At 36.8% G+C, this 20,326-nt stretch overlaps 2 protein-coding genes across 2 annotated transcripts; one reads left to right on the top strand and one right to left on the bottom strand.

Annotated features, from left to right (window-relative positions):
- Window positions 1-4,279: 4,279 nt before the first annotated feature.
- On the bottom strand, window positions 4,280-8,308 carry LOC134854267 (developmentally-regulated GTP-binding protein 1-like). The gene is made up of 3 exons (XM_063870461.1): window positions 8,041-8,308; window positions 5,655-5,854; window positions 4,280-5,003 (listed from the first exon to the last, which is right to left on the bottom strand). Exons 1-3 carry the CDS (start codon window positions 8,234-8,236, stop codon window positions 4,299-4,301), a joined length of 1,101 nt encoding a protein of 366 aa, XP_063726531.1. The 5' UTR covers window positions 8,237-8,308; the 3' UTR covers window positions 4,280-4,298.
- A 3,200-nt stretch (window positions 8,309-11,508) lies between these two features.
- Window positions 11,509-13,303, top strand: LOC134854000 (uncharacterized). Its single transcript, XM_063870057.1, has 2 exons — window positions 11,509-11,888; window positions 12,125-13,303. Exons 1-2 carry the CDS (start codon window positions 11,671-11,673, stop codon window positions 13,134-13,136), a joined length of 1,230 nt encoding a protein of 409 aa, XP_063726127.1. The 5' UTR covers window positions 11,509-11,670; the 3' UTR covers window positions 13,137-13,303.
- Window positions 13,304-20,326: the final 7,023 nt, after the last annotated feature.

Here is a 20,326-nt window from a genome sequence, read left to right on the forward strand (position 1 = left end):
TCGAAAGATCTTGAAGCTGAGCCTAAAAACCATAATTTTTGGTAATTACGCACCAAAATTTGACAAAAATCCATAATTAGCGCCACTGAAACAAAATGAAACACGCCTATTCTTTCATTTTGCTTCATTGTTTAGCATTTTGTTCCTAAATCCAACATAAATCAAATCCAACATAAATACTTTGAGTCAAATTACGTGGGGAAGATCTCAAAGAAATAAACGAACGCTCATTATTGACGGACACGATTTCACAAAAAAGCAAACGACAAAAACTACTGAGCACTGGAGATGCGCAAGATACAGTTCACACAAATGCCGCATGCTCGCCGTCACAGCAGGAGATGAACTCGTATCAACAAAAAATGAGCACATCCACGATGTTAGACCTGGGAAAACTGAGGCAAATAGATCATGGATCAGATGAAAAGAGAGGCGAGGCAGCAAATTGTACCTGTCAATAGTGTATAATTGCCACGTGTTTCCAGGAAGTTACAGGTGAGAAAGCAGTTCAATTATCCTTGCCCAGTCGTGCAATTTTAGTTTTCGGTGATCGAGATAATGTTCATGCCTCCGAGTTCACAATCTTCTTTGGCTTTGCGACGGTATATTTAAAATTTGCCCAATACGATTTTACCAGCTTTATACCATACACATTCAAATTGGTGGATTTTACCGACCATGCATTTGTGCTCTATTGCCAAAAAAACCGAACAGACAAATTCAAAATTCTTGAAAGCCTTCGCCTCTGTCTCTCATAACGCGCAACCATCGAGGATTCCTCTAGATTTTGAACGAGCTGCCGTAAACATTTTACAGGTGCGTTTCCAGAGTCTTCACTCGAAGGCTGTTACTTTTACCTCTGCCAGGCCTTCTTACGCAAAGTTAACGAGCTGGGTTTGAAGAAAGCCTATGAAAACAACTGTAACTGCGAGCTGAGCTTGGCTCTGCGTTTAATACCCGCTCTCAGTTTTGTTCCAACTGGTTTAGTGGAACAATCGTTTGAGAGCGTCATTGAGGAGAATAAGCAAGTGGTGGACCGATTAGATCTTGAGCAAAGCCTGTCAGATACAATTGACGAACTTGCCTCATACTTTCAGAGAAGTTATATTAAAGGCGAAACAATGAGAAACAGCAGGCAACCGTTATTCCCGATGAGTCTCTGGAACCATTCCCAAGAAGCAGCGGAAGGCTTGATAAGAACGACAAACGCCGTTGAAAGTTGGCATCTCGGAGGGACAGCACTATTTCAAGAGAGCCAACCAAGCATCTACACCTTCCTGAATAAGATTCAAATGGACTCAACTAATCAGAAATTCAACATTTTGAAGGCTATGGGGGAACGCAGAATCAAGGGTGGAAGAAATATCGGGATATTCATGCAAAACTCCAAAACATTTCTAGTAATTTCAACAAAGACCATGTTGTTGACTATTTATATGCACTAGCTCATTTAACTCTTTCGTAACTTTTAAATTGTCGGCATAACTTCCACTTAATGGTCGGCATTTTGTTTCATTTTTATTTGATTTTAAAAAAATCACCACTTATTTTAACTTATAGCCATCGTACAGGGTCCAAATTTTGAGAGGTGATAAAGGCTAATACTGCAATAATTTTGCTCTTACCCTCAACTCCCTCCCCTCCCCCCCTATTCTGGGTTACTCAGTATATAGGGTTTTTGGAGGCGAGGCAGTACCTGCGGTTTTCAATTTCATCGATTGACTGAAATTTTTTGACTTCAAGTTTTGAACTCTTGACTTTTTTGATTAAGAGTGTTGTGCACTATTAACTATGCAATAGGTGCTTACAATATCAGCAATCAATCTTTTGAAATGTTTTACTCGACATTAAAACTGCATTTGTCGCTTTCATTTGGTTCATGCATGCTTTGAACTCATTTTGATTCAGCACATGTTTTAATGATTCCGCATTTTGTTTCAAGCTTAATTGTTCAACAAAAATATCTTTCATCTTTATGTCGACATTATGTTCCACGAGGATATCAAACAATCTGGGGCAAGTTTCTTTTTTTTTATTGTCTGGGACAAGATGGCATTGGACAAGTTGACTTGGGGCAAATTGACATATAACCGTAAATCCCTGCCAGATGAAAACTTTATCAATTAGTAGATGACACTGCATGGGGTACAAACAGTAGTCGAAATTTTATTTTACAAAAAATCATCAAGATATTCAAAATATTCAGTCTTTTTCTTCTTCAATGAAATTCTGTGTGCAATTATCTGGCTGATTTAAGTCACATATTGCATTTCAAATAAAGATTGGCATAATTTAAAAACAAATTTGTACTTTGTTTCATATCTGCTACAGTCACAGGACAAAGACAATTCAACTTTTTGATTTCATCGGGCAAATAAACGAATTTTTTGTTCAAATTTTTGTCATTTTCTCTGCAACTATTTAAGATTAGGGGTTTGAAATTTGACACATGCTAAATGAAACCATTTGGCAGGAGCTAGCCGAATCAAAAATTGAGAAATTTCCTTCAGAAGAAATTAATTCTGTTTTTCCAAAAGCCTGTATAACATAAATAGTTATAGAAGTGTTCTTGCTATGGAAACAAATTCGCAAAAAAACCAAAAAATTTAAATTTATGAGCTCAAATTAGTTTTTTGGGAAGCTGATGAGCTTGACTTTCCCTTTATGCCGCGGGAAAAAAACTTTTCCCGGCTTCAAAAAACGGCTAAAAACAAATGAGTCTTTTTGTGCTTATCATCGAGATAAGCCAACAGAAGAAATTGGGCATTACTGTTCAGGATCTATACACAAAATCTGTCTGCAATGTTGTCTCCAAATGTTCACCAATTATCTGGTGTGAGCGCAGTAGACCTTTTAATGTCTGGATCGATAAAACGAATACGACCGTCTTTTGACACGGCACCAAGTCATTTTTTCAATTCTTTTGTCTGGCGTTCTCCGCGTCTTACAGTAACTAGTTATGATTCACCGGATATTCTAAGACTTCAAAACAATACTTCTCAAATTTAAATCCAGCTAGCTCCTTCAAATAGCTTTATCTGGCAGCTATCAAAATTTTACCCATATATCCGAAATAGTTGCAGAGAAAACGACAAAAAAGTTAAGAAAAAATTCGTTCATCGGTCGTTGAAATCAAAAAAAATGTAACATCTATGTTCCGTGACTGTACGATAAAAATCTTAGGGCAAAACTGGTGCAGCTTTTTTTCGGATCTCAACAATTACAACTTACTTAGTTGAAAAAAATCTTCCGAAAGAAAAAAATAGATGCACTTTAAATTTAAATTCTTTGAACTCCTAGAACGATTTACGATTGACGCTTTTTTGATAACATTAACACAACTTGAGAAAACAGGATCAACAGGTTAAGTTTTTATTCCGCTGGAAATCTAAAAATTAAATTCCACTTTCGAAACTAGAAATCGTTCACGTTTTTTCGCGCCATTGTTATGTTCGTATTTGGAGAGTGCTATTTACGTCACTTTCAGCAGAAGAATTTCAATTGAACTCAAAAAGGGCATATATACATAAGTGCATTCATAAATGCATTAATATGTATGAATGCACATCTGTAGTTATTAGACTTTTATGCGCATTTTAGGACTTTTCCTCAAGACCTATATAAGATTCAGCAAAAAATCATCAAGATCTATATAAGAGTCTTCACTACGTTCATTACTCTTAATTAAGGCATGCTAAAATTCTCCGATTTACCAGATCGTTACGCTTCATAAAATCTTATTGAATTCTATTGAGTATTGTAGTAAAAAATTTCCGATCGGTGACAGCCAATTTAAATTAAGTCACTGCTGACTTTGCTCATTCACAAATTTTTTTAAAAAAAATTGTTGATAATTCATCAATGTATGATTCTCATTGACTGAATTTAGAGGGCGGTAACGAGGGAGAGATCTGGCGCAGTAAACTGTGGAGCCAATCAGCCGAGGAAGCCCCTTCAGACCAGAAAGCACCCCCCTATGCTTGGGGCAAGGGTGCATGTAGAGCCGGCGGTATCCCCTCTGTCAACGAAGTCTACCCCGATCCTAAAAAAAATCGGCCCAAGTCACGCAAACACTGATCATACCAGAAAGACTGTCAATTTCGACTTGCGTTAAACTATATATTTTAAGGAGCCAAAACCTAGTTCAATTGATCCAATCACATAATTAGCATAAAATGCATCAAGTTTCCGCAAATAGTTAAAACAGGATTAAAACTAATCGGACGTCAGTTTGGCTCCTTTTTTTGTACTCTTGAGCTTCACAAGTCTGTGTAGGAAATTAAATTGAAAAAATTGAATTAAACTTTTTTAATGATTTGAATTACATCTTCATCATTTAGCGGATGGTCTTTTCCGCAGTTTTGAGGTGCGTGTTTAGCGGATGTTCCCCACACAAGTGCATATTTAAACTCCTTTATTATGGTCTTGTGAATCTTGTTGCAGAAATCTTCAATGGTACAGTTTTCACTTGGCAGCACCACTGGGGCGCTGTAATCAGGAAGTTGTCCTTTTGGCTTCGTGTAGATCCTAATCAGGTCAAGATAATCCCAAATCTTCTCCAGAAGGTCGTCAAAGTTCCACTTGTTGTGAGCAGATATAGGCACACAGTGTGGTATTTTATAGATGATGTCCAACTCTTGAATTGAAATCTGGTCGATTTTATTGAGGACGTATATACACGGAATGTAAATTCTGTTCGCCTCAATGACGTCTATGAAGTCATCTTCTGTGGCGTCGCATTTAAATGTGACGTCAGCATTGTGGATCTTGTACTCGGATAGAATAGCTTTGACTGTATCTTGGTCTAAATGTGTGAGTGTAACTGTGGCGTTGAAATTGATACCGCCCTTTTCTTTTCGTTTGAAGTAGATACTCGGAGGTTTCTTGTTCAGACGTATCCCGAATCCCTCTAATTCGTGTTCTATGATTTGTTTGTGGCCCAATGGCTTCAGAACATCCAAAACGATCAGGATGAGATTGCATGTACGCGCAACTGCGATGACCTAAAAACATTACAACACTTGACCAAAATTCACCCTCGAGCTAACCGCTTCGCAGCATTGACTAACACAACAAAAATCGACCCAAAAATACCAAACTATAGTTTTTTTAACCTATAATCACTTTCACAGAACCCAATTTTTTGCTTACAAAAACCATGAAACGTAATACGATTTCAAGCATTACTGTACAGTTTAATTACATTATTTGCTATGAACATAACCAACATATAGCTGCAAAAGCGGTAATAAACTCAAGGAGATTCAAAAATTTCACTCAAGGAGGCTTTTGAAATTATTTCACAGAAAAAAACACCACTTTAAAGCTCAAGCAACCTTTGTTTCTTTGTGCAGAAAAACACAAAATTTTGAGAAATGAGATTTCTAGCGTAATTTTTGATGCTTGGTGAATGATGAAAATTAAATTCATTTTTGACAATAAGCCAAGAGATATTTTCACTTTTTGATAATTGAAAACGTAAATTGAGTTCCACTCGGAAAGCGTGAAAAGAAATCAGAATTCCAGCCACGAAAAAACAAAAATAAACTGGAGATTACAAAAAAAAATTCTTTTGAAAAAAAAACGAACTAAAAAGTAAAATTCAGTTCGTTCATATCATTATAAATCAAGGCCAAAATGAACAAACAACATACTTGCTTTCCTCTTCCCTTCCCGTCCTTGGCCCCTTCAATGATTCCGGGCAAATCGAGCAGCTGTATTTTGGCGCCCTTGAACCGAATCACTCCGGGCACAGTGGTGAGAGTGGTGAACTCATAGGCCGCCACTTCCGAGTAGACGCCTGCCAGATTAGTCAGCAGAGTGGACTTGCCGACGGACGGGAAGCCGACGAAGCCTAAACATGCAAAGTCAGTCCCATACAAATAGGAGCAACTTGCAAACAAGGCTCCTAGGTGCTTTAATTTATTTCACTTCTCCATGCTGAGGTGGTGGTGGTTGTCGTGGGGGGGGGGGGGGGGGGGGGGGTGGTGGTGTACGGTTTTGACAGACGTGACATTAAATGGTGAATAATATTCACAGGTACGTGCGCAAGATGTAAGAGATATGAACTTCAAAGAAACAGCGAAAAAACGAAAAAACTGTAATCTACCTTGCACTTATATGATAATAAAATTTCACCTGTATTTTTATAACAATTCAGAAAGTTTTAGCAGTTTTTAAAATCTCACACAAGCATTCTGTTAAAAACATAGTGAAACTACAGATATATCAGGTCATTAGCTGAATAAAAACGAGCAAGATAGTTGGAAAAGAAAGAAAATTTATTTCTCCAAAATCAAACTAAATCTAACATAATTTGTATCAAAAATTGAATAGACAGTGGAGGGGAAAACTGTTAATGAACTCAAGAAACACAAAAATGCCTTTCGCACTATTTTACGACATTCATTTTCGGCCGAACGACTTTAGAACTTCTTAAATCCGCTTTGTGAACCAATGCAAACTTATTTTGCGGGAGGGGTATGCGTTAAAAAAAGCGTATCTCCAGTGGTTGAAACAGATTGGTGAACACGAAATTTCCTTACACATAAAATAAATGAAAAAAGTGAAATGAATGCAACCAAAAAAATACAAGGGGGATCCTACAACGCTTTTGATTTCAAAATTTGAACAATAATTTTGATTTGAAGGTTTGTCCAAAACTACTGGGTTTCAGATGGTCGCAAGCAAAACATTAAATGGCCGACAACATACAACTGCACTTTCCGTATTTAAAAAAATTGAAACCTTTTCAATTGCAATATCAAATTCTAAAAACAAAATAATTTTGAAATATCAGACTCTTTTTTCCTAGTGTCATTATTTAATTTTAAATAAAAAAATGTGAGCGATAACATAAGAATGAGAGGCCATATATAAATCCGCTGTTAGTAACCTGACATCAAATCAATGGGTTAACAATTTCAAAATTTGAAAAGTGATTTAAAATTTAACACTTTTGAAAATTTTCAAAACAGATAAAAACGTCATATCTAAGAAAACAACAAAAGTCGTTGAGCATTTACAATTAGAGTCCAGACAAACATCATGAGAGTACCTTGAGAGCACCTCGCCATAGTTTTGAGTACTTTAAAATTAGGAATTCATTTACATCTGAAGTTTTGAGAAAAATTTTGAAAAGCACAAAAAAACGGCATATCTCAGACTTTAGGATGATTTGAGAAATCAAACTTGGAGTTAAAATCTGCAATTTCTGAGAAACCTCAGAGAACATCCCCACTGTGGGTTTGGGAATTTCGAATTTTAAAACGTTTTTTTTTTAAATTGAAAAAAAAAACGTCATATCTCGGAAACCAAAAGCATTTGAGCAGTCCTCTTTGAAGGAAATTTCTACAACCCCTGAGAGTTCGTCGATAAAACTTGACTACAAGGTTGGCAATTTTCAAATTTATTGAAACTTTTCAAATCTAAATGTTCTGAAACTTTTCGAAAAAAAATCACAAGAATCTTGGTAACTTGTAAACTAAAAAAGATTTGGGGATAGTAAAATTCGGCTACGTCGGAGATTCGAACCTCCTGCGACCTAGAGATTAGAGTCTGACACACAAACCACTCAGCCACGGACGCTCAATAGGTTACAAACACTAGTCATAAATAAAAAGGAGAACAAATGCTATGAAGTTTCCAATGCTACAGATCGTGATTATAGCAAAAGTGCCACCAAATAAGTGAACACTTTTAATGAACACTTTTATTTGCGAGTAAGGTTCGAAAAAAGACGGTTCGTAATAATACACTAAACTGATAGACAGAGTAAATATATAAAAGATAGATAGATGATGGATTTTGGTCGACCTATACAAAAAATCCCCCTCCCTTCGAGAAAACCTTAGATACGCCATGAGCTGACAAAGTTGCTCATAGGTTTAAAAAAAGAAATTCTAGCAGCCAATTTGATAGCCCCAAATTTAAAGAAAGAATGAGAATGATCAACTTTTGGACTTTCATGTCGGTGAAAAAGCATAAAAAAGGGTGCAATTCTTAGCCACTTTTTTTTAATACTGAAGCTAGATTTTGTACCTATTCTGGCGTCCCCTGTCTTGGCGACGTCAAATCCAGCCTCAGTTGCTCCTCCAGATGACTTGGGAGTTATAAGCTCCCTCTTCAGTTTGGCCAGTCTGGCCTTAAGCATGCCTAGATGGTATGCTGTGTTTTTGTTCTTCTGTGTCCTCGCCATCTCAGCCTCGATCTCTGCTATCTTCTGAATTATCGACATTTCTCAATTATCCAATACACTAACTGAAAAACACAACACCACTTTCGATATACAACACAACTCTAAAAGAATCACTCATTAAGAAGGCCAATTGATATCTAGTCGCAATTATTATGCATACATCAGCCAATAAGTCATTTATAATACAGTTTTTTTTTAACTTTTCTTACAAATCGGATTACAACGCTCTGCTAAGCATGTTGGATCTTGTTAACTACAAAAACTTGTGAAAACAAAATCAATCAGGAAATCAAAATAGGACTACTTTTTTTCATAAACTTCAAAACTTTATTGGAAGCTCGAGGCAAAATTCTAAATGCATAACAAAACTCGTGCATAAGTAAAACGTTCCGTTAAAATTAGGTGTCCAATTTCAACACAGAGGCGAAGTTGCACTTCGCATACACAAGCAAAAATATGCGATAACGCTTCTGGGAAAAACTGAATGAGTAAAACTTTGAGTCTACAAAATTTCGCAAGTTCGCACGCCAATTATGAGTCTAAATAATTGCTAAGTGACGCAAGCCAATTATGACGCATTATCAGTACTAAACAGTTTGAAAAAAAAAGAAACTTACCAACTAACGTGCCTCAATTAATAGTGCGGACGCATTTTAACTAGTATACGAAAAAGTTCATTAAAAACCCTTTTGCGAACCCTTTAATTTTGTTGCGGGTCAACTTCCCTACCTCTACGCTACCTTGAAGCTAAATTGCTGTTTGTCATATAATAGTCTGTGTTAATATCCTTAGCATCGGCTGTATTTAATAGCTGGTTATTGATCAAAATGAACACTTTCAAAATGAACACTAATATTTGCGACTTAGGTTGGAAAAAAGAGTTCATAATATCACACAAGCTTTGAAAAAAAAAACTAACAGAGCCAAAAGAATGTACCAAAAGTCAATATTTAGCAGCAGCAAAAAACACCGGCCAAATTTTCAACAAAAAAGAGGTGCTAAGAAAAAGGTGCACAATTGCGATATTCAGTTTTGCAAAAAACTCATCTTGCAAAATATTTCGATGTAATAACTGATACTAAATTTAATTTAACCAGCCAGTTGTAGCAAGGATCAAAATCAGTTGAAGCCGTGGCATTCATAAACTCAGAAAATTAGTTAAGAACTGCATTTATCTCAACATCATGCATACATTTTTATTATTATTAGAATAGAATATTTATTTATTCTTATTGAGCAGAGGCGAAGCAGTGTTTTGCACCACTTGCGAAACAAAACAAACAGAGCAAAAATTAGTACTCTGGTTTAAGCCAAATTTGAAAACAGTCAAATAAAATGTCGAAAAAAGGTGAACCTAACGTAATTTTCATGGTTTACGCAATTTGTTATACGTAATTTGTAACTCCTTTTGAGAAAAAGTGTCAACTGGGTTAATTGAATGCTAAATGAATATTGCAAAAAAAATTAGGAACCAGTCACTTTCACAAGAAACAACAAGAGCCGAAGGTCCAACTAACCAAAAATTGGATTACCATTCCAACAAGCCGAAAATGATAATTGCTAAGCAACATAGCAACAAAGTGTCATTGCTGTTATGCAATTATTACGTGATTTTTATGTAACTTACGTAATACTGATGAAATTTCGGTTTCAAGATTTGGCGGTTTGTAGATAGAGTGGTTTTTTGGCTATCCGCATCCCAAAATATATATTCTGATTGACGGAAGTACAGATTGTAAGATCAATTAAATTTCAAATCATGTGAACAAAGTTATTTATGAAAACAATACGTGGTTACAATAACCTTGCTTATCGCAAGGGTAAGAACATCAAACCTAGAAGAGCAGTAGTGAACTGCTGCAGTTTGTGTCTTACAATCAATTTTTTATTGAATTCATTTCGGTGAGAAGATTCCACGAGACAATTGCCAATTTGAAATGAAGACAATGAGGCGAAGCGGAGGTTCGCATCACTTTCGCTGCATCGCAAGCACGCATTGCAAGATAGCGAATAGAAAACGAGACAGAAAAAACATCGAAAAAATATATTTAGGAAATGGAAAAAATTTCAGGAACGCAACAAATAGCCTCAAACAAGACGCCCATTGAGCCAAAAAAACACCCAATTAACCAAAATACCTTTAAAGGTTGGCATAAAAATTGGGCAAATAAGTTTCAAATCAACCTCGTTTTTTAACAACCTAAACGACGACACCTTGAAGCGACACAAAATCAATGCAACTAAGCCAATAAAACAAAAACCGAAAACAGTCAGGCTGATTAAGCTTTTAAGCGAAAACAAAAAAGAAAAGAAAATAATAAAAGATACGAAGTCAGGGATATTAATCTAATAAACAACAGGAATACATCACAAACAATTGCGTCTACGATGAAAATTGCCGGCCGCACAAAAAAATTCCACAATGTGGCAAATAAATTGACAAAAAATCAGCAGACAAACAGAAACTGAAATCCGACCATACTTGAGCAGACACCCATAGAGCCGAAACAAAATGTTTTCAATGAAAAAACTTTAAACTCGAAAAAAAATAGCAAACAGAATTGGAAAAAAGTCAATGAAAAAATACTGACTTTGTTTTTTTTTTTGAAAATTCTTTCGATTTTCCGAGTAAAAAGATATGACCTTGAAGCTCTATAAATTTTCTAGAACAATTTATGATTGAGACTTTTTTCGATAAAATCAACCCAACTTGAGAAAACTGGATGGAGGTAACTTTTCAATTCCGCTAAGAAATCTTCAAATTAAAACGATCACGTGTTTTGTGACCTTCACACTTTTGCTGTTCTTAAGTGGAGTTGGTATTTTTTTTCAACAATGGGAATGAGCTGAACTTGAAAAGAAATGAAAAGTGAAACCGCGAAAACTCCTAAAAAACAAAAAAAATAACCAAGACCTATATAAGAGTCTGAACTACGTCTTAATTACTCTGAATTGGAAATTTTAAATTAAACCTATTTTTAAACGACATCAATAATTGTGGTCAAATTTGACTACAAGAAACTTCTATGAGCCTACTGCAATTCTCTTGCTTATTTTACGCGGCGCTCAATTGATACAATTCAGTAGTGGGATTCCGTTAGGCTAACTATCACGTCTATTACTGTAAATTCAAAAAAGGTTTGCATAAAAAGTGGCATTTTGCTATGTCGAAATCATATAAATTGACATCAACATCCATTTTATTTGTATAACTTTAAACCAAAAACAGTGGATGCAGAAATAAATTCACAAACTATATATTTGCCGGTCTAGTACAGAGCAAAAAGTGTTTTCGTTACAACACACGCAGTCCATTATAAACTGATTTGGCACACGTGCTTCAAAAAGAGCATTCATTATTGGCTACTGTACATAGCATCAAAAAACGCAGTCTTAATATATTATAAACCAAGCTATTATTCGACAATCAATACACAATCTCTTTTTTTTTAAAAAAAAACTTATTTTAAACAATGGCTGTGCCTTATTCGAACACTAAGTTAAGACCTCCTCGCGGTTTTCAGAACCTTCTAGAAGGACTAGCACGTGAAGTACTGAGGAGCCAGCCGGCTGATATTCCATCATTTGCGGCAGAATACTTCGCAGCTCTGCTTGAGAGGAGGGAGGCAGGCGGCTATGACCCAGAGGGATTTCTAGACCCGGCCAACTTGGGGGCCAAACGCGAAGACAGGTAACTTCTTATCTAGTACTACCCATATATACACCTTATGTATTCCGACTTACCACGTCAGATCTGTGAACTAAGTATTAGACTGCCGAAAAATGCACATGGCAAAGTCAGTTAGCTGGAACATTCCGACAAAGCCTAATAATTTTTACGACAAATTTAAAAGATTCTATTTCGGCCATTAATGGAATGGTTCATTGACCATTTTTATGTAGACATTATTACACATTTGGATTTAGGTACTACAACTATGATAAAAAGGAAGCACTATCTCAGCCTACACCTCCTGCTCAAGGTAGACCAAAGTCACGCCCTATGAGCTCCAAGCTCTCCAGAACTCAACCAATCCAAGAGACGGTAGATACACAAGCGGCAGAGCCAGAAGATGCACAAGCTGGAGAAGCACACACTTCCGATCCGATTGCGCAACCAGAAGAACAGAGTCAGATAGAAGCTCCGGTTGAACAAACAACCGAACAGCAACTGCCGGCTGGTCCCGAAGATGTGACAACAGGCGAAGTAGAAGAATCGAACGAAGAACCAGCACCGGTGGAAGCTACAGCTGTAGGTGAACCCGAAAACAACCAGGAAGACAGTGGGAACCAAAATGAACAAGAGAGTCAGCCAGAACTACCCGTCGCAAACCAAGAAGATGAGACAGAAACAATAGAGAAGGCGGCGGAACAAGAGGAGGAACCGTCAACACCACAAGCCGAGGAGCCCACTGAAGCTGAAGAACCAGAGAAACAAGCACCGGAAGAACAACCTGAAGATCCAGGCACCCAAGCAGATGAAACCGAAGAGGATGCTGCACCTGAAGCCGATCAACTTGAAGCCGATCAAGATGATGTAGAACCTGCACAAGCTGAAGATGCAGCAGCCAGTGGGGAAGCTGAAACCGAACCACAAGCCGACGAGGACGTAGAAGCCGAGGAGAGCCAAGCTCAACCAGAGGGAGAGGAAGAGACAGCCCCTGTCGACCCGGAACCAACCGAAGAAATCCCAGCAGAGCCACAGGAAAGCGAATCAGAAAAGCAGATCAATGAAGATGAACCTGCAGAGCCAGAACCAACTGAAAATACAGAAGCTGCGGGCGAAGAAATAGTTGAAGACAACGGTGCATCTGAAGTCCCAGATCAAGACGCAGAGGAGACACCGAACAATGAACAGGACGCCCCAACAGTGGAGGAGCCAGAAGCCACAGCTGAAGAAGCTACAGAAGAACAGGCTGAACAACCTCCCACCGAGTGAACACATTTTCTGTTTAAAGCCTAAACTAATTGATTCAAATTCATAGCGACAAATCAGCATCTCGATTAAGCATTCTCCCTTGCAGCATGGACATGAAGAAGCATCCATTTATTGCTTTGGAAAATAGTATAAACTTAAAAGTGTGAATTTAAAAAAATATATACACATTTTTTCAATTCCGAATTCCAAAAAAAAACAGGAAACCCAAGAACTCAGAAAAACGTAGCTAAATAATTGTTGTAAAAGAAGCACAAAATGTTTCGGTCACAGAGAGCATTGCTTAAAAATTCTAAATTACGCAAACTGTTTACAAGAAAAAAAAACAAAGCTAAAAATACAAATTTTTTACAGGAAAAAAACCGCAAATTAAACAAATTGTTTACAAAAAAAATAGCCCGGAATTGTACAAATACGCTCATTGCGCCTGCAATAAACCGAGTTACTTTTGATACGGAAGTTGCATCATCATGTAATAAGACAGAACAATAAGATCCAGCGGCTCTTCCCGTTTGCTTTAAAAAATTCAGAGGATAGTAAAAGCTTGAATCGAAAATTAACACATAGCCAATCGAAGATTGGAAAAGAGTAATGAATGCAAGTTAACATTAAAAAAAACAGTTTCTAGAAAAAATCTCAACTTTCGAATTTCAAAGAAAAAAATAGACGCCCTGCAAGCTCTTTGAATTTCTAGAACAATTTATGATTACCGCTTTTTTGATAACATGCACCCAACTAAAGAAAACTGGATCAATAGGTAAAATTTTTTTTCCGCTTGAAAACTTAAATTAAATTCCCCTTTCGAACCTAGAAATCGTTCGGGTTTTTTCGCGCCATTTCCACGCTTGTATTTGGAGAGTGCTATTTACGTCACTTTCAGCAGATGAATTCCAATTGAACTCAAAAAGTGCATTATACCCAAGTGCATCAATATTTTAAGACTTCCTGAAACAAACCGAAAAAAAAAATCAGCAAGACCTATATAACTAAGTTCATTACTCTTAAAAGAAGAGCCGCTGAAGTTCAGGGTGGCGCTGGCCATAGCACTTGAGCATAGGTACTGAGCAACACAAAGCAGGCAATTTTCTTAAACAGAGAATCTTCCTCGCAATTCAGGTTGCGAATGCTGCCTGTGTACTCGGCACTTTTAATGAAGAAATACTAGCGTAACGCAACTCCGGCTCTTCGAATTTTTGAGAACTCATAAAAAACCGCATATATTGAAAAAAGATCAAAAATCTGACACTACCCACTAACAAAGTTCATAATTTCAAATGTTGTTTTTTTTCTATGAGTTTTCAAATTCAAATTTTGAAAAACCATTAAATTTTGTGGAGTTTTTTATATCTAAAAATTTTGAAAAATTTTAAGATGACATAAAAAAACATCACATCTTGGAAACTAAAAGCAATTGAGGGCTCTTTTTCCTTTTCCCCCCACCTCACATAAGCGTCAATTTTATGGTGTAACGAGGGGTTTTACAAGGTTAATTATGAAGACCAAAAATGTTTGTCATGGCCTAATTAGTTCACATGCCAATTTTTGTAACATTCGGATAAAGTGAACAAAACTTCACAAGTAAAATTTTGCAGATGGGGGGAAAAGGAAAAAGAGCCCAATTGAGCAGTCGCATTTGGCCAGTAAATTTACAGTACCCAACTACAGGGCTAGGAATTTCGAATTTTGAGAAAAATTTTAAATTTAAATTTCAAAAAAAAAATGAAAAATCATTAAAACGTCTCATCTGGAAATTAAAAGTCCTGAACAGCCATACGTGGCGGCAAGATTCGCGACCCCCTCAAATTCTCTGGCAGCTTCCAACTATAGGGATGGGAATTTCGAATTTGAACAAAAAAAAAGCAAATTTAGGTTTTCTGAATTTTTTTGAAAAAATCGCTAGAAAATGTCGTATCGCGAAAACTACAAAGAATTGAGCAATCAATTTTGGAGACAAGATTAGCAACCCTGAAAACACTCTGACAGTCCTCTCCTCCCATTACAAGAAAGAGGGCTGCAAAATTTAATTCTGTTTGCTAAAATTTATTAAAAATCACAAAAAACGTCATATCTCCGAAACTAAAAAGATTTGAGTGGTCATTTCTGGGGGCACGATTTTCAACCCCCATTTTCAGGAGTTTTCTGACACCTAGAGGGTGGGGAATTTGAAAATTTGAAAAGAAAATTGAACTTAAGTTTCCTGCGATTTATTAAAACTCGTAAACTACAAAAACTTGAACAGTCATGATTGGAAGAGAGATTCGCAACCCCCGAGAGTATTCTGACAGCCTCCAAATAGAGTGTTGGGAATTTCAAAATGTGACAAAAACGTTCAAGTTTTGTAACATTCGCCCGGAAGATACATATCGACGGATAACAAAACTAAGTCTTAAGACGACTGGCTAGCGTCTAAACAGAGCTTTGCATGTTTTTCACCGTCTCTACCAAGCCAGTACTTTTCGGTGGTCTTTCTCACATCAGGCTGACAAAAACGTTACTGTTCTCCGGCTTCGACCAGAACGCTCAAATTAACTGAATTACATGCAAAATTAGTGAGCTCATGGCTGGGTCTCAGTATCCCCAGACCACGAGGTCACTCCTAAAAACAGGGCTACTACTTGAAGAAGAAGAAGAAGAAAGAACACTTGAATTACTATACAATAAAAAGCCGAGGCATCAGTGTAGCAAAGTGTAAATAATAAAATTGGTTATAAATTCATTGGTTACATCAAACAAAAACAAAACATCAGAAAACAAGCAATAAACAAAACAAAAAAAAACAAAATCGGTTACAGTTCGGAAATTGGTTGATTAAAGTATATGAAGTTTCGGATACTATAGAAAATTAAAGATTTAAGAATTAGGAACAAGCTGGTAATAAAACTTTACAAACAATTTTACAGATAGTCCAATTATACAACGTATATGCAGAGTATATACAGTTTCTCTTTCAAGCAATGTGTGAAAAATTAAACTGAATTAAAAAATATAGAACTAGCAAAAACGGTAATCACGCCACGTATTTGTATTAGTACATATAGGATTGTTTCTCAATTCACTCACGTAAAATTCTTTCAATTTTTTCTTGAATTCTGTTTTCGATTTTTCTAAATTGCGCAAAATTATGGGCAGTGAATTCCATTTTTTAGAAGTCAAATGAAAAAATGATTTCTGTAGAGAAGCAGTCGAACAATGTTTGTCAAAAATAATTTGTTTCGTTCTTTCGTTGAGCCTATAATTGGCAGTCGGTAGTCTCAGTGTATTTTCAAAAGCCTTCTTTTTGTTTGTAAGATATTGGTATAAGTATGTTATACACTTTAACTCAATTCTTTTCTCGATTCCAATGAACGATTTGCTAATGCGAAGAAGGGAAGAAGATTTAAAATTCGATCTGAAATATGTTCTTTTTAGCGCCCAGTTCAACTGTTTCTCCAGAGATAGCATCAAAGTAGCATTAATTTGTTGTAAAAAAATTGCTGAATAATCTAAATGTGATAAAACAAGACAATGAAGCAAGGCAACTAATGATAATGTCGGCAGTTGTTGTCCAATTGTATCAATAGTTTTAATCCCTTGGGCCATTTTTTGGAGAATTGTTTTGATTTGAGCATGAAAAGATAAACTTGAATCAAGAATTATGCCTAAATATTTGCATTCTGATTTTTTGGCTACATAATGCCCACTAATTACTAGTTTATCAGTATCCACATTTTTGCTATCATTTTTTTGACAAAATGTTATAAATTCCGATTTAGATGCATTCAGATTCAATTGGTTCTCTGCAAAAAATTCCGTTAGATTATTGAGTGATTTTTGCAATCGATTCAAAGCATCCTCAGAAATTATAGAAGAGGAAAAAACCATACAGTCGTCAGCATATTGAACTAAAGTACAACCCTCATATAATCGCTCTTGTATGTCATTAACATAAATATTGAACAACAACGGACCAAGTACCGTTCCTTGTGGGACACCTCGTTTTATTTCAATCCAGTCTGAAAAAATTCCATTGACGTTTACTCTTTGAATACGTTTGTTTAGGAAGCTAGCAATTAAAGCATTTGCTCCATTTGAAAAACCGAGAGAAAGCATTTTTTCAATTAAAACTTCATGCGAAATAGAATCAAAAGCCTTGGACAGATCTAATAAAGCTGCATGTACGATTTTTTTTGAATCTATTTGATTTCGAATACTTTCTGTCACATAAACAAGAGCATCTTGTGTTGAAATGTTTTTGCGAAATCCGAATTGAAATGGTGTCATTATTTGAAATTTGTCAAGATGTTCTGTTATTTGGGCATGTAAAATTTTTTCAAAAATTTTAGAAAAAGCACAAGTTATTGATATTGGCCGATAATTTTTTGCATCCATTGGGTCATCTTTTTTGAACAAAGGGGTTACGTTTGCTTTTTTCAGTTCGATCGGGAAAATGTTCTCATCTAAGCAAGTATTTATGACAAAAGTTAAATGTGGAACTATAACTGATTGACCGTCAATGATTGCCCAAGCAGGTACAGTACAAGGTCCGAGAGGTTTTCCAACATTGATTTTTCGAACTATATCAAAGCATTGCTTCACTGTTACTATTGTTTTTGTTCAGTAGATAAAAATCATCATCTCCATCGAAGATGGATCAACCCTTTCCCCCCTACTTCTAGCTCCTCATTCTTGTCAAAACGAATTAAGATCTTAATTAAATTCAAGTCAGGACATGACGGATACTAAAATTCAATATAAGTTCATAAAAGTCCACGTCCCGAGACCCTTCCGGATTCCTGAATCCGGTGAATCAAGCTTCTTAATATCCAGTTCACAATAACTCGGAAGGCTGGGTTTTACCCTTCACCGTTGCTCGCAACGGCCTTGCAACTATTGTAACAGCACAATAGTTGCAACTCGGAACGTCCTCTGCTGTTCGGTAGTTCGTTGTAGTTTTTTAGTCTCGATTTCGTACTGTTCGTAATCGCAGATAAAGTTGTTCTGTTTCTTTCTGCTATTTTAGCTAAAATGGCCGTCTCTGACGTTTCTCAGAAATATGACGTCATAATTCGAATTTTTAAAAATTAGAATTCCAGAATCTTCTAGCCTTCACCGTTTGGCTAATCGTTCAAATAACGTCCTTATCCGTTCTAAATCGCCAATTCGGAAGGCTTGCTGCTAAAATACCGAATTCTGCAGAGACTGCATTTTGGCCATTCTGGTCGAATGTCACATACTCCCCGGACAGTCCGGTCAATGTCCTCATTGAATCGCGCAATGTTCCAAGTGGTTACAGTGTCATCGAACAGAATTTACAAAATGCACGAAATTACTTTTACCTACGTCACATCGACTCACTGCAGAATATAAATGGCATCATCCTACATCACTATAGCCTTCAAATTCTTTCATTAATCTGCACATTGAGGATATGACTTAAGATAAAACATATTTTCTGACTTCCAGTGTCAATATCCCGATTGAAACTTTTTCTCCTAGATTTAAAAGGTGTTGGCTTGCAGGACAGTCCTGCCAACCAACAAGCTAAAATTATCCTACTATGCTCCTTCCCTTCGGAAATCTTGCTTGTTTATTGTCCTGAATATTAAAACTAAGGAACTTTGTGGTTAGAAAGAACAATGCAACAACCTCCCTCCTCAAGAAGTTACTCAAGTTTTTCATGTCACCACAAAGTGATCAGTCTTCCTAAGTGATTAAAAACAATCATGCAGGCTGGAATATTTAAATATACTCTTCCCTCAAGCCTTTCTAAATAAATAATAAGTGAGTGTCTCTAAAGCCACTTCAACTAAAACCAAAATGCAAATTTATAAATGCAACAATTTCCAAACTCAACTTAAATGTTTAAGTTTTCAATTACAACTTGGTTGCTTGGTTTCTCATTTGAGTTTTTCACACACATAAAACAATTTTGAGTTTTAACTTTTCTTCATCATCCCTTTGTTCTCTTCTTTTTTCGTCGTTTAGAAGTTCTAAAACTTCTAAATTCTTCTAATTTTCTTTCTTGTTGCCTCTTGTTTTCTCGACCATTCATCAATGCTCCATTTCCTCCTCCTGTGACGCTGACTCTGCACTCTCGGTCTCCGTGTCTTGTAGCACGTCATTGACTATCCTGACGCTGTTGGAAGCCGTCCTCCAACACTTCTGCTCTTCCACCCTCTGTTTACAGCAAGGTAGGGGATCCACGTTTGATTCTCTGTTTCTACAGAAGCTGTTGTGGAGACACAACGTCACGTTTCTCTCCAAATCTTCTTTCAGCATCTCTGCCTTCTCATTTCCACTACGCTCGCTCGTCCTGGAAATTCTTTTCACAGCGGTGGTCACTGCATTCCGATGGGTCACGAAAGCTCGCTTGAAAGCTCCTGCCCCAATGTCCAGCTGATATTCACTGTACACTCTGCCATGTTTCGACATATGCTTTTTCGCATACTCGTACAACCATGCAGTCATGTTAGCTCTGAACCATGGCATCAATCGTTTTCTTGCCCATATCTTCTTCACTTCCATCGGAATGTTTAGAACTTTGCACATTGTCTCAAAAAGATCTAAATCTTTTAGACAATCTAATTTCTGCAATTGTTCTCTCGTCGGTGCTTCCTGTCTATTATTTTCTCTCACATAAGCTTCCAGCCATCGTATCGCCATCATAACTCCCACTATCACTATTGTTATGGGCTGTGATGAATCTGGTAAACCCATGGAGAGCAGCTCTCCAGAGTCCCAGATCAACACCAGATTACTACGCTTGGGATACCACCAGGTCTGCAGCAAGCAGTGGCAAGGAAACTCATCATGCGTCAACATGATGCTCCTCCAATTACGTTTTCCCGAAGCTTCCAGCAATGGTTCCACTTCCATCATCACTCGGTGGATTTCATCATTCTCATCTACTGCATTGTAATCTGTGACAGTTGATCCTCTCTGTTTCTGTTTTTCAAAGTCACTGAAGTTCCCGCTCACATATCCCATGAATTTCTTTCCTAGTATTGACTCCAACTCTTCTTTGGTTCTTTCTGGAACTGCTGAGAAAATCTTACACAGTAACTCGTAAGACTTTTCAGACATTCTTGCCAAACTCACGCACTTCGGCACTGAAAAAGCTTGATCCACGATCGTTCTTGTGCTCTTCACGTCCACAGCCACGAAATGTACAGGGTATCTGCTCTTGCACATTGGAGCCAACGTTGAACCCACCA

This window comes from Symsagittifera roscoffensis, chromosome 9, assembly GCF_963678635.1.
Source record: "Symsagittifera roscoffensis chromosome 9, txSymRosc1.1, whole genome shotgun sequence".
NCBI classification, from domain to species: domain Eukaryota; kingdom Metazoa; phylum Xenacoelomorpha; order Acoela; family Convolutidae; genus Symsagittifera; species Symsagittifera roscoffensis.